The sequence below is a fragment of the Heterobasidion irregulare genome (assembly GCF_000320585.1).
Source record: "Heterobasidion irregulare TC 32-1 unplaced genomic scaffold scaffold_03, whole genome shotgun sequence".
NCBI classification, from domain to species: Eukaryota; Fungi; Basidiomycota; class Agaricomycetes; order Russulales; family Bondarzewiaceae; genus Heterobasidion; species Heterobasidion irregulare.
Window position 1 is genome coordinate 3,160,706 of NW_009258199.1, and position 13,058 is coordinate 3,173,763.

At 48.2% G+C, this 13,058-nt stretch overlaps 5 protein-coding genes across 5 annotated transcripts; 3 read left to right on the plus strand and 2 right to left on the minus strand.

Moving 5' to 3' along the window:
- Positions 1 to 1,817: 1,817 nt before the first annotated feature.
- Positions 1,818 to 3,257, plus strand: HETIRDRAFT_416467 (uncharacterized protein; the record flags this gene model as incomplete). The annotated part of the gene is made up of 2 exons (XM_009546182.1): positions 1,818 to 2,936; positions 2,979 to 3,257. The coding sequence occupies 2 exons, from the start codon at positions 1,818 to 1,820 to the stop codon at positions 3,255 to 3,257; spliced, it is 1,398 nt and encodes a 465-aa protein (XP_009544477.1).
- Positions 3,258 to 6,588: 3,331 nt separating this feature from the next.
- Positions 6,589 to 6,858, plus strand: HETIRDRAFT_416468 (uncharacterized protein; the record flags this gene model as incomplete). The annotated part of the gene is made up of 2 exons (XM_009546183.1): positions 6,589 to 6,732; positions 6,760 to 6,858. 2 exons carry the CDS (start codon positions 6,589 to 6,591, stop codon positions 6,856 to 6,858), a joined length of 243 nt encoding a protein of 80 aa, XP_009544478.1.
- A 2,124-nt stretch (positions 6,859 to 8,982) lies between these two features.
- Positions 8,983 to 9,408, minus strand: HETIRDRAFT_121129 (uncharacterized protein; the record flags this gene model as incomplete). The annotated part of the gene is made up of 1 exon (XM_009546184.1): positions 8,983 to 9,408. The coding sequence occupies one exon, from the start codon at positions 9,406 to 9,408 to the stop codon at positions 8,983 to 8,985; it is 426 nt and encodes a 141-aa protein (XP_009544479.1).
- A 1,396-nt stretch (positions 9,409 to 10,804) lies between these two features.
- HETIRDRAFT_18153 (uncharacterized protein) lies at positions 10,805 to 11,092 on the minus strand (the record flags this gene model as incomplete). The annotated part of the gene is made up of 1 exon (XM_009544851.1): positions 10,805 to 11,092. A coding segment is annotated over one exon (288 nt), but the record flags the coding sequence as incomplete, so codon positions are not given.
- Positions 11,093 to 11,398: 306 nt separating this feature from the next.
- On the plus strand, positions 11,399 to 11,944 carry HETIRDRAFT_312801 (uncharacterized protein; the record flags this gene model as incomplete). Its single annotated transcript, XM_009546185.1, has 1 exon — positions 11,399 to 11,944. A coding segment is annotated over one exon (546 nt), but the record flags the coding sequence as incomplete, so codon positions are not given.
- Between the last annotated feature and the right edge of the window lie 1,114 nt (positions 11,945 to 13,058).

Genomic DNA, 13,058 nt, shown 5'->3' on the forward strand with positions numbered 1-13,058 from the left:
CTCACGACGACACGCCCGTTGGAGCCTGTATTTGAGCAGATTCGACTTCACGCTCAGCTATAAAGCAGGATCAACAAATCATTCCGATGCTCTGTCCAGGCGTCCAGATCTAAGTGAGGGGGTGGAATCTGACAACAAAGCTCAAATTTTGCTCCCGGCCAACCTTTTTAACAAATCCGACGAAACACTGGTAGAACCGTCCCCGACACGGCATATTAAGTCCACAGAAATTGCATCCTCAGACCTCATCTCCCTCATCCGACGCTCAAAATTGGAACATGATGCCCTGACAAGGGTAGCCCTCGCCAAACTTTTGCGAGTAGGGCCACAAGGAATGAGGGGATTACTGGGACATTGGACACACGAAGACGGAATCACCAGACGAAACGGCCACATATGCGTCCCAAAAGACGATGCCATACGAAGACTTATTGTCAAAACGCATCACGACGCACCCGCGGTAGGACACCCGGGGAGAACAAAAACGTTGGAAATGGTACAATGACACTACTGGTGGCAAAACATGACAAAGTTCGTCCATGAATACGTGGACGGATGTGCGGTATGTCAATCAACTAAGAATTTGACACACAAGACGCACCCTCCTATCCACCCTTTGGAAACTACCAATGTCCCTTGGTGATTTATCTCGACAGACTTTGTCACGGACTTACCCGAAAGCAAGGGTTTCGACTCGATCAATGTGGTAGTGGACCAAGGTCTGTCCAAAGGCATAGTCATCACCCCATGCAAGAAAACGATCACGGCAGAAGAAACGACCGTGCTGTTCCAGAATAATGTTTTCAATCGACATGGGTTGCCGACCAAAATAGTATCCGATCGCGGCCCTCAATTCGCGGCCAAGTTCACCCAGGAACTCTGGAAGCGGCTAGGAATCACCGCTGCTCTCAGCACGGCTTATCATCCCCAGACAGATGGAGAAACAGAACGAGTAAACCAGGAGATCGAACAGTTCCTGAGAACGTTCTGCAATTACCACCAAGATAACTGGGTAGACCTTCTGCCGTTTGCCGAATTCTCGCACAATACGCGAAAACATTCGGCCACCAGAAAATCTCCTTTCGAAGTGCTATACGGGTTCAATCCCCCTTATTCAGCCGACACTGCGCTAGAAACAAAGGTACCCGCGGTAGCTGAACGCATTAAGGTGATCACAGAAGTCCAGGAAGAAGCCGCAGCTAGCCTACAAATAGCCAGCAATTACGCCAAAGACTGGGATCTCCACAGAAAACTCCCTCAGTGGAAGGAAGGAGACCAAGTATGGCTAGAAGGAACCCATATCCGGACGACCCATCCAAAGTTCAAGCTTGCCCCTAGGAGGTATAGACCTTTCAAAATATTGGCAAAAGTAGGGACCCTGGCATACAGACTTCAAATTCCCCAACACTGGAAGATCCACCCAGTGTTCCATGCCGCAACACTCACCAAGTATAGAGAAACCGAGGCGCATGGGGAAAACTTCGCAAGACCACTACCGGAGGTACTGAACGACGAAGAGCATTACGAAGTGGAAATGATCGTGGACTCAAAAAGACAAGGACGGGGAACCAAGTACTTGGTCAAGTGGGCGGGATACCCCGAGGCAGATAACACCTGGGAACCCTACACTCTCCTAAAAGGAACAGCGGAAGAAGCTATGAAGGAGTTTCATGACCAATACCCTGATAAGCCTCGTCCGGGAGCACCCTGAAAAAGTGGAGGAAAAGCCTATAAAAAGAGCGACCAAAGAGCTCTAAACGGACCATCTTCCCCCACTCTTCCCTCAAGCTCCTTTTTCTTTCTTTCCCTCCACTCAAATGCTCCTTCACGAAGACCACGATGCTTCATCACCGTCCAGAAACTCCTCCCCCGATGTCGTCCTTATGGTGTCCAACCCAGACATCGGACGAGTGGATAGAGGAGCCAGTCCTCACCCAAGCAATGCTGGACGAATTGATAGAGGAACCAGCCCTCACCGTCCAGAGCCCGCCGTCGTCACCCTCACTCCACACCTCAATGACTTCTCAGATGACGACACCGAGGACTACACCAAGTTCAAAGAAAGGGAACGAACTCGCCAACCGTCATCCCAGGGGCCCCCACGAGATGCATCACAGAATGAAAACCCTGATGACAGAAACCTACCAGGCTCTGACGAAGTACCAGTGGGAGTTCCACCTCCTGCTACAATCACGGCGAGCATTGGAGCTGCAGGTCCCTCGGGACTACGAGCAAGAATAGCAGCTCAACTCCCAAGCCATGGAGAAACTGAATCGATACCAGTTATACAGGGAGCTACACCTCCGCCAGTACCAACTGGTGGACAGATTCCCTGCTCCATGGGAAGAACTACCCTTGGTACAGATCCTCACGCCAGAGAATTGGAGCGACACGCGGACGCGCTCCTCCAGCGAAGCACTATCTCCGCGGTAATACAAATGGCCACAGCCATGGCCCTACAACGACTCGCTAACTTCGCTGCAGGGCAACCCGGGAATGAGCATAGCGACATACCTCGACGACTGGCTAGTGCCAGTCTCCAGATCAGAGGACTCGCCCTCCAAACAGACCCTGACACCGCCTCTTGGTATGAACATAACGACGGACGACCACGAGCTCTCCTCATCCATCCCGACGAATTCTCCCAGTATGTCAACAGAGAGCTCCTTCCAGCTCTCCTCTTCACCGGAGAACTGGGCACCGTCCAACCAAGTAGAACCGACCCTTTCCGCATTGTCGTCTGGAATGTACCACGTCCCGGAGAACGTCCCACGGCTGTACCAAATCCAAGAAGGACTCCGCACACGGTCGTGGAACGCCCTTCACCGAGGCCACGGGAAAGTTGCCCAGCACATAGCAATCCCACGACGTCCTCCTCTCACCGAGTACGAAATTTTCCCTTATCCCATGGGGGTACCGACGAGGAGGAACTACCCGTCTATTGAAGAAACGAGGGAAGAAGGAGTCGAGGAACCCAGGCAACCCTCCGCCGCGGAACAACTACTGGCGGGAGTGTTCGACACCGGCCTGGAACGCCTCCTCCTAGTGCTCGATTTCGTACAGACGAGGGACAGAATAACCGAAGTAGCCGCAGAACTCGCCGCGCTAATTCGGAGGCTAGAAGAAATCGCTCTTGGACTCGATCCGAGCTCGATGCATGGGACGCTTTAGATGACCCTGGAAATTATGACGACGCCGATCCGTATTATCGGCCTGACGAAGGAGGCAATGGGTACCAAGGACCCTATGACTATTAGAAAAAGGGCAGTCGCGGAGCGAGAAAGGGGGTAAGGAAGTTGAGGAACTCCTACCCCTACTAGAGGGTCCGAAATGACCTTAAACTATCGTTCGTCCGCAACGACGTAAAACTAGGATCGTCCCTCAAGACGTTAAACTGTACGACCTCGTCCGAAAGAGACGTTAAACTACCCCACGTCCGGAATGACGTCTAAACTATCAGACCTGCATGTCTTAAAACTGTGAAAAGATAAGAAGGCAGGGGAAGTACCTGACCATTAGTCCTAGGTTCAAATGATGGTACAAATCAAGGACAACAGCGGGCATAATTCCACGTACGACCTACGGCGGAACCTTTCACATCCTCGCTGTCAAGGAGTTAATCTGACAGATGCATTGAGCGTCCCATTTGGATCCTCAGTTTTACAGGGTTTTTTCCGCATTAGGGAACCCTCTACATGACATATACTCTACTCGTAGGTGTCGACAAGCCGGCTCTTTGCCTTGGTACAGCAAAGTGCCCATACATAACCGGTTGCAAGTCCGAGTCAAGAAATTATGATGCACAACTCGTTAAGTGAACCCTCACAGTCAAGGTCTGACTGGTGTTTTGGGACGTCCCACTTTGGATCTCCCGTTTTACAGGATCGTTTCCGCATTAGGGGATCCTACAGCTGGCGCATGAGATGATGTAGAGAGTGGGCCACCTCTACTTCACAAGTCTTCCTATAATGATGCGAGGCCATAAATACATCCAGAACGATGTAAAACTACCAAAGGCTTGGTCCGCAATGACTATAAACTACTAGGGTCCGCAATGACGTTAAACTAGTCTTCGTCCGAAATGACAGAAAACTATCCATCGTCCGAGATGACGTAAAACTACCATTGACCCAAGGAGCGTGGTTGTATTTTGGTGAAGCGCGAATTTTCGGGAGGATCTGCGTCGCAGAACCCTGCCTGTAAGAGGTCAAAGCGCTTCCAATATTCACTCGCTTTTCGGTAAAAGAATATCGGGTCGACTTGGTTCAATTCCAAGCGAGGGGTCTGGGGACATGGAAGAGCAAGCATCTCTTCATGGAGCGCTCAGTCTAGTCTCGGAGTCGAAGTGCAAGAAATTCTGCTCCAAGACCTAGTCAGGAGGCAACTAGGACACGTGCCTCGAGTCGAAGATCTAGTAGGAAGGGACTAGGTCAAGCGACTCTCGTCTGGCCCACATAGCGGAAGAACGACAAGAGCGGGCCACTCATATGGAGAAGTTTATTCCGCCACTTCGTCCGCAACGACGATAAACTACGAAGCGTCTGGGATGACGTTAAACTAAGCATTGTTTTTCCACAATATTTGTGGCAAAACAACGTCCGCAAAGACGTTAAACTATTGTCCTCTCAAGAACGAGGATTGTAATGGATATCTCGACCAGATGTTCATTTGTCCGCAATGACGATAAACTATTGTCCCTTTCCACATAGGGATTGTTCGAGGCCATTTTTGCAATGGAAATGGCATCGACGTCCGCAACGACGGTAAACTACGGGCATCCGAAATGATGTAAAACTATTGTCCCTTCGTTCTAGGGATCGTGCATGGTGGAAATCAAGGTTATCCCCACGCGTCCGAAACGACGCTAAACTACTTGTCCTTTCAAGTATAAGGATTGTGCGTGGCGATCTTGACAAGATACCGCGTGTCCACAACGACGTTAAACTAGTGCCCCTGGACCTAGGGGTTGTCATTGATGTCCAATCCCCTGGACACCAATGCGTCCGCAATGACGGAAAACTATTTGCTCCTTATCGTATAGGAGTTGTGGATTGACCGCCATGCTGTCAATCATCCGCGATGACATTAAACTACGTGCTCCTTACCGAATAGGAGTTGTGGTTGTTGACCAAGACCGTGGTCACCAACCGTCCGAGAAGACGTTAAACTACTTGTCCCTTTTAGTACAGGGATCATCGGTCGACATCATTCTTGACGAGAATGTGTCGACAACATCCGAAAAGACGTTAAACTACCTTCATCCTCGGAAGGAAAAGCCTATCGTGACTCGAGGGACATAGTCAGACAATAGCTCGCCTATCGCACGGCGTTAAACTGCGAGGACGCCGACCTCACGGCGCTAAACTGAGCGGTCTCCTAATATTGAGACGTTATAAGTTATCCGGTTTGATATAGCATAAACCGTTCCCATCATGCCTCAGTGGAAACCTGCGGGACAAAGTCTGGTCTAGGGCCCTATGCACATAACCGATGAATGGTCCGGCGTGCAGAAACATCTTTCCCCACAGATATTCCATGTTGATGATGAAGAAGGTCCGCAAATGACCTAGAAGTAAACTACAAAGGCAGCGCAGGGCGCCTTAATACATCCGAAACGATGTAAAACTACTGGCGTCCACGACGATGTAAAACTAGGTCTCGTCCGCAACGACAATAAACTACGGAACGTCCGGCAAGACGTTTAAACTGCTATCATGGATATATCTCGCAACCCGACAAATATATCAGCTGTGGTCTTAATGTCCATTCATGCAAGCGAACGGGCCGATCTGGAGAAGGAGTCAGACTCCTCCTTACTCCTCACGGCACCCTTCAAGTCTAATTCTCTTCACATCCTTGCCTCAAACCCAATACGCATAGTGAATCAAACAAACTCTGGACGTCGAACTAACTCACCGGAGATGAGCCCACCGTATGGGGGCAATACTGCTTGGGATTTATGGCTGCAACCTCACCGGAGATAAGCTCACCGTATGGGAGCGATACTGCTTGGGACGTTAAGACGGTAGTCTGGGGAAGTAGGCCTAAGCCTTGGTAAAGCAATCAACCTACTTGCCCGTGGACGCCATCCTCTGAACGCCAAGAGGAACAACAAAATCACGAGGATAACGACTATCCTGGAAACACTGAGGTTTGGCCCTCGGAGAAGGAAGAAGAAGAACCTGATGACACGAGCTGGAACCCACATGCTAGAGTTTCTATTCATCCACACACCACTCGCATTCATACACCTTTCTTGACACCTGTCCGGAGGCCGGCCAGACTGACATCCTGGCTTGAGAACCCAGGAAAGATCACAACAACCGAGGGGTGAAGGAAGAACATCCTACAGAGCGGAGGTTTGGTACCCTCACGACTCGACAAACAAACAGCTCAACGGAGACGGAAAACTCCTAGAGGATCAAACGACGTAAGTCGGTCTTCCTCCCAGAAAACGAAGTCATGTCCCGGAAGTCGCATCCGGAGACCAATTTTTGGATCAAGAAAGCAAATCGTATATGGAGTGGCGATGAAGCGCAGAAAGCGTTGTCCTACCAGGCGAATAGGACGTAGAAAGGGGGTATTGTTATGATCACGTTCTGTCGGGCCTTAACGGCGGTCTATTCCGACACGATCATCACAAATATCAAGCGGCCTCACAAGGTGAGGCGTACAAACAAGGTACAGATAGTAACCTTGGTCATCCACTCCCAACGGATCACCTTATCGTTGGTCGAGTATCACGGGCCTATTGCGTAGCGGGCATGGAACGCCGCCTTACAAACTACTCACACATCGGGCATTGAGCTCCTAGTCTTTCCTGGCCAGAAGGAGACTAACGGAGAAACACAAGAGTAGTCATTATTGAGAGAGACGACTTAAAGAATACCTACGGATACATATATGGTATTCTCACGCCCTACTTCCTAAAGTAGTATAAAAGGCCCATAGAGTAGGCTGAGGTTCTTCAGTCTATTCTCTTTGTTCAGTACTGTCTTCCTACAGTACTCCTTCATTCCTAGGCAGTCTTCCTACTGTCTACAGTTGCTACATTGCAATACACTCCTGGCTCCTGTGCTACACGTACAGTCGAGACCATCGTTCCACACATCCTCCACGAGTGACCTAGGGAAGAACCTCCTACTCTTGGGGTTACCGAACGAGCAGTTCGTAACAGCTGGTGCCTGCATCGCAGCTCACACTCTCTGCCTTATCTGCATCTCAGATAAACATCACCGATGCCTTCTTTGCACCCTTATTGTCTGATCGCCCAGATAGCTTGGTCCCCACAGTCATCTCATCCCACAAGGTGGTTGCTTAGTTGGCCTTGTGTAGTCCTCCTCGCAATCCATGAAAGAAAGCATCCTCATGGGGAAGGGGGTGTATCACTCACGCAAGCATAGACTATGGCAGAAGGGGGAAACTTCGGGGGCCACCCAGGACAACATTAGCATCCACCTTAACTACGACTTTGATTGCCTGGAGTTCAGTATCATTCAGCATGGTGCCGGATCCTGTGACCTCCTCCAGCGCCCTGTTCTCAAGTTCAACAAGATGATCACAAAAGTGGTTTGTCACAGCGTTAGATACTTGGTGCAGGGTGTGACAGTGTTTGTCACAGCATTGGACACTTGTCATGGGGTGCAACAGCAGTTTGTCATAGCATTGGACACTTGTCATGGAGTGTGACAGTGGTTTGTCACAGTGTTGGACACTTGGCACAGGGTGTGACAGTAGTTTGTCACAGTATCAGACACTTGGCGCAGGGTATGACAGTGTTTGTCATAGCATTGGACACTTGTTGTGGGGTGCAACAGTGGTTTGTCATAGCATTAGACACTTGGCACATGATGCAACAGTGGTTTGTCATAGCATTTGTCATGAACAGCTGTTCGAGACGAGGAGATCCTAGGCCACAAACAATACTGAAGAGTTTAGAAGGAGTCGAGGAACTGATCAGACTAATGCCTTGGAATCAAAGGAGACTGTGTGAACAGCAGTCCTTAGATTGGACAGAAGTGGATAGCCTAAGGCTTCTATCCTGCGCCGCAGTATTTATAAATATGTACAAATAGAAGCACGGACCAAGTATCAATGGAGCAGGAACGCGAGGTATGGTCAGGAGAAAAGTCCTACAAGTCCTTATCAAGAAGGTGAGAAGAGTAGGTAAGCATAAGCAAGGCGTTTCGTAACATTACCCCCCCCCTCTAGGCTGTCAGTGCCAGAGATGGTAAGTAATAGTCTAGGAAAAACATAAGCAATGCATGCAAACCGAGTCATACAAAATAATACTTAGGGCACAGATTCTCGCTGCCCACAGTTGAGTCATGACGCGATAGCCCTTGAGTATGGACGTCATGATACCCCACCTCATTACCAACCATGCGGGGACTGCGTTCTAGAACCAAGTCCCTCGTCTCATTATGGCAGTAGGTACTGGCCCAATGGATTCAAACCGTCGTTTGCCCTGGCAGTTTTACATCGTACCGGATGTCAGCATCTCATTCTTCAAGCACCTCAAGGGCAGAGGACGATGGGTTGGGTGTCGGACTTGCTGGAGTCATATTCAACGAAGGGGAGGGGAGGTCAAGTTCGGGTAGAGGAGCAGATTACTCCCAGTTGCACGGGTATGACGTGGTAGCGGGGTGAAATCTGCGCAAATCTATAGATATTCCTTCCTCTGCCTCGTTCCGTGGGATAAGCCCCCGGCATTGGGCAAAGCGGTGTTCCATTTGAGGCCGAAGACGAGGCACGAGATACCACAGCCGTGGTAGGCATGTGATATTCAGTGATGGGAGTGATGTCGTCAGCGGGATGAAAGGAGTCTTGGAGGTGTGGAGTTTGATTCAAACCCATAAGTCTTCTCTCGCCTACATTGATACGGGCGATGAGCATTCCTTCCTGGATCTGCAAAGCCCTTTGTGCGTGTTGGACAAAGCTCCTTTCCTCTTCCAAAACCTCCAACACCCTTTGTATCTCCAGTCATGTGGGCCCTGACACAAACTCAGTGTTCGGTGTTCCTTCGATGAGTCCCATCATGTAGGCAACAGGGGTCATCAGGTATGTCTCTCTATCGGGAAATATAATTCCATCGCCTTGTGTGTGGATGAGGGGTGGTGGAGATGGGGAGTGGGAAGGTGCAGGTCTATTGAAGTCCTCTGTGAGTCGTCTGATCATCTCGTCCTCTTGTTGTTTGTTTTCGTCTAGTCTCCTAAGATACTCGTCAAATCCTTCTTCTGCTTCCCGCGCTGCTTGTTCTTCGTCCGTGTCCCATGGTACAGATTGTTCTTCGACTATAGACATCTTGGGAGTCGTGGGGATAGAGGGTTCAGTGGAGGGTGTTTCTTTGTAAGGTTGTGTGGCGAGAGTGTCTTCAGAGGAGAGGTAGATGGATTCGCTGGAAGACATGTTTGCTGGGGGAATGGATAAGTGATTGAAGGGATGAGGGGATTGCAATGATTGAGTTTGGGTTTTTATATGTTTTGGATTTTGTTTGTTCAATGTTTGCGAGAGCTGCTTATAGTGGTAGGTTATGATGTCGCACGTCGTATGCTTCTAAAAGTTCTTTAGCATTCCCTAGGTTCACTCTTGTGACTCATTCATCCATGGAGCTTGGGTATCCTTTTCAGTGTACTAGGTATTGATACCCGCGTCCTCGTTTTCTTTTGTCAAGAATTTCTTCGACTTCGTATTCCTCCTGTCCGTCTATGAGGTCAGGTGGTGGTTATTCGAAGTTGGGGCTGTGTGCGGCTGTTTCTTGATAAGGTAAGATTAACGAGGCGTGGAATATGGGGTGTATTTTCCACGTTGACGGAAGCTTTAATTTGTACATCACCGGTCCTAGTTTGCTTTCTATTTCAAATGGTCCATGCAGTTTCGGGGCTAGTTTGTCTTTCAGGTGCGTGGTGGTGATATTTTTTCCCGATAGCCAAACTTTCTGTCCTGCTTCTAATTTGACTTTGTTTTCAGCTGTTTTCCTTTTCATTAGTTCAGCTGCAACTTCTAGGCTGGCCCTCGTTTCTTGCCGTAATTGTTCTAGCCTTTCCAACCTTTGTTCTAAGCCTGGGATGTTGGATCTCAGCATGATCGGAGGTACAAAGGTTGGATTATAGCCATACATGAGTTCAAATGGCAATTGGTGAGTTGCTGAATGTTCCCTGATGTTGTGTGCAAATTCTGCATATGGCAATAATTCAGGCCAATTCATTTGTTTGTAGTTGCAGAATGCTTGTAGGTACTGTTCTAGCTCTTGATTGACTCTTTCCGTTTCTCCATCTGTTTCTAGGTGGTAGGCGGTTGATAGCACTGTTGTTAATCCTAGCTTTTTCCACAGTTCTTTTGTGAATCTGGCCGCAAATTGTGGACCTCTATTGGACATGATCTTTCTTGGTAGTCCGTATTGTTTCCAGATGTTTTTCATATAGAGGTCAGCAGTTCCTTCGGCGTCTATGGTTTTATCACATGGGGTGTAAACAACGCCCTTGGTGCTTCTGTCTACCATTACGTGAATGGCGTTATACGGTCCTACTTGGGGAAGATCCGTAATGAAATCCATTGTGACTGTTTGCCAGGGTCCTTCTGGTATTTCGTTTGGAATAAGTGGGGTGCGTGTGGGATGCGTGATGTTTTTGGTATATTGACGTATTGCGCATCCCGTTACGTATTCCTTTATGAATGTGGACATTCCTGGCCACCAGAAGTTGTCTGATACTAGGACATAGGTTTTCCATCTTCCTGGGTGTCCAGCTGCTGGTGAATCATGGTACATTTTTGTGATTTGTCTTTTAAGTTCATCATCTGGCGGAACATATATTTTTCCTCTATGCCAGATAAGGTTGTCTTCGTAATTCCACTCTTGTAAGCCTTTTGAGAGTGCTCTAGGTCCTGATGCTTTGATAAGCTCCATTGCTTCCGTTACTTCTTTATCTTTAGCCATAACTTCTTTTAGCTTTCGTCTCAGCTGGCTGTCAAGCATTTCAACTGTTCCTTGTCCTGTCGCGCTTTTAACAAATATTTGGGGTTGTAGCATCACCTGATCTTTGTTGTCAGATTTTACCCCCTCTTTCAGGTCTGGACGCCTGGACAGAGCATCGGGTCAGTGGGTAACGCCTGGTTTGTGGACGAGGGTGAAGTCGAAGCGGGAGAGGAAGAGTGACCAATGTGCTTGGCGGTGGGAAAGATTTCTTGCAGTAGAGAAGTACAGGAGGTTCTTGTGGTCGGACCAAATCTCAAACGGGTGTCGTGCACCTTTGAGGTCCACGCGCCAGTGATCGAGGGCATGTATAACAGCAAGTAGCTCCTTATCAAAGATATTGTAATTCCGCTCGGCCGCATTGAAAGATTTGGACAAGTAAGCGACAGGGTGCCACCCGTCATTGGGCGTTTCTTGCAATAGGATGGCGCCAGAGGCGAAGTCCGATGCATCAGTCTCAAGTCGGAATGGGCGATTACCGTCTGGGTAGATGAGGACGGGAGTAGATGTGAAGCAATGCTTCAACTGTTCAAAGGCTTTGTTCCTCTCGTGAGTCCACTCAAATGGTACATCCTTCTTTGTGAGGTCGTTGAGAGGTCAGGCTGTGGTAGCAAAGTCTTCGATGAATCTGCGATAGAAGTTTCCAAAGCTGAGGAAAGACTGTACTTCTTTCAGGTTCTTCGGGGTTGGCCAGGCGGCGATTCCATCGACCTTGACCAGGTCCATGGATATGTTATCCGCGGAAATGATAAACCCGAGATATTTGACTGTGTCTGTCTCAAAGGTGCATTTAGAAGGCTTCAGGAACAAGTCGTTGTCCAAAAGTATTTGCATGACCTGGGTCATTACGCGCCTATGTTCTTCAATGGTTTTCGTAAATACCAAGATGTTATCCATGTAGACTGCAAGGACTTGTGCAACAATGAGGTCATGGAAGATGATGTTCATCATAGTTTGAAAGGTGGCGGGTGAGTTACAAAGACCAAAGAACATTACAAGGCATTCAAACAGGCCGAATTTAGTCATGAAGGCTGTCTTCCATTCGTCACCTTCTGCTATGCAAATGTTGTTATACCCCCATTTGACATCAAACTTGGAGAAGATCCTTGCTTTTGATTTGGCAATGGTTCTTATTACGTCATCAATCAGGGGCAGTGGGTATTTGTTTTTTACTGTCCACTCATTCAGTCTTTGATAATCTTGAACTGGTCGTAAGCCTTCCTTCTTTTTTACGAAGAAGAAGGGTGATGCTTGTGGGGATTTGGATATTCTAATGGTTCCCCACTTCAAGTGTTCTTGAAGCATCTCGTGTAGCTGGTCTTCTTCTTCATCTGTCAAGGGGTATAGCTTACATCCCGTTGGTTCCCATCCTGGTTTCATATCGATCTTATGGTCCCATTGTGAATGTTCTGGAAGTCGTTGCGAAGCTTCCTGACTGAAGATTTTGGCAAATCATTTAAGAATGTATGCCGGGACTATTTCCTCAATAGGTCATTCCGTTTTTGTTTTGTTCGCTTTTTCTGCCAGTTGTTGTGACTTGTTTCCAATGGAACCGATGTGAATTGCTTCGAGGGGATGCACTTTTAGTGGATTTTGGTAATACCATTCTTCGTAGAATTTGGAAAAGAAGGTGTCTTCAGTTTTGTTTTCTTCCAAATCGTCTTCTATTCTGGAATACCCAACTGTTCTGTTTTTTCTTCACTGGGTAGGTGCTAGTGCTTGTATGGTGAATGTAGGTCAGCTGACTAGGCACGTGGTAGCGCAAGTTGAAAACGTGAGACTATTCTTTACCCAATTGATTTGTGGGTTATGTTCGTGTAGCCAATCCGTTCCTAGGATTATATTTTCCCCTCCTAGGTTAGCGGCTAGTAATTTGCATCATTTATTGTGATAATTGCCTTCTTCATTTGTCATTCTCATAAGCAGGCAGGCTTTGTTGGTGATTTTTCCTCCATCATTGGCTGTTCCGTCCACATTAAACACAGGGATAGGTTTGTTGATTTTCTGCATCAATATGTTATTGTCCAAACAAAATTGTTTGTCAATGAAAAGCCCTTCTGCTCCTGAATCGATTAATACTCGGGCT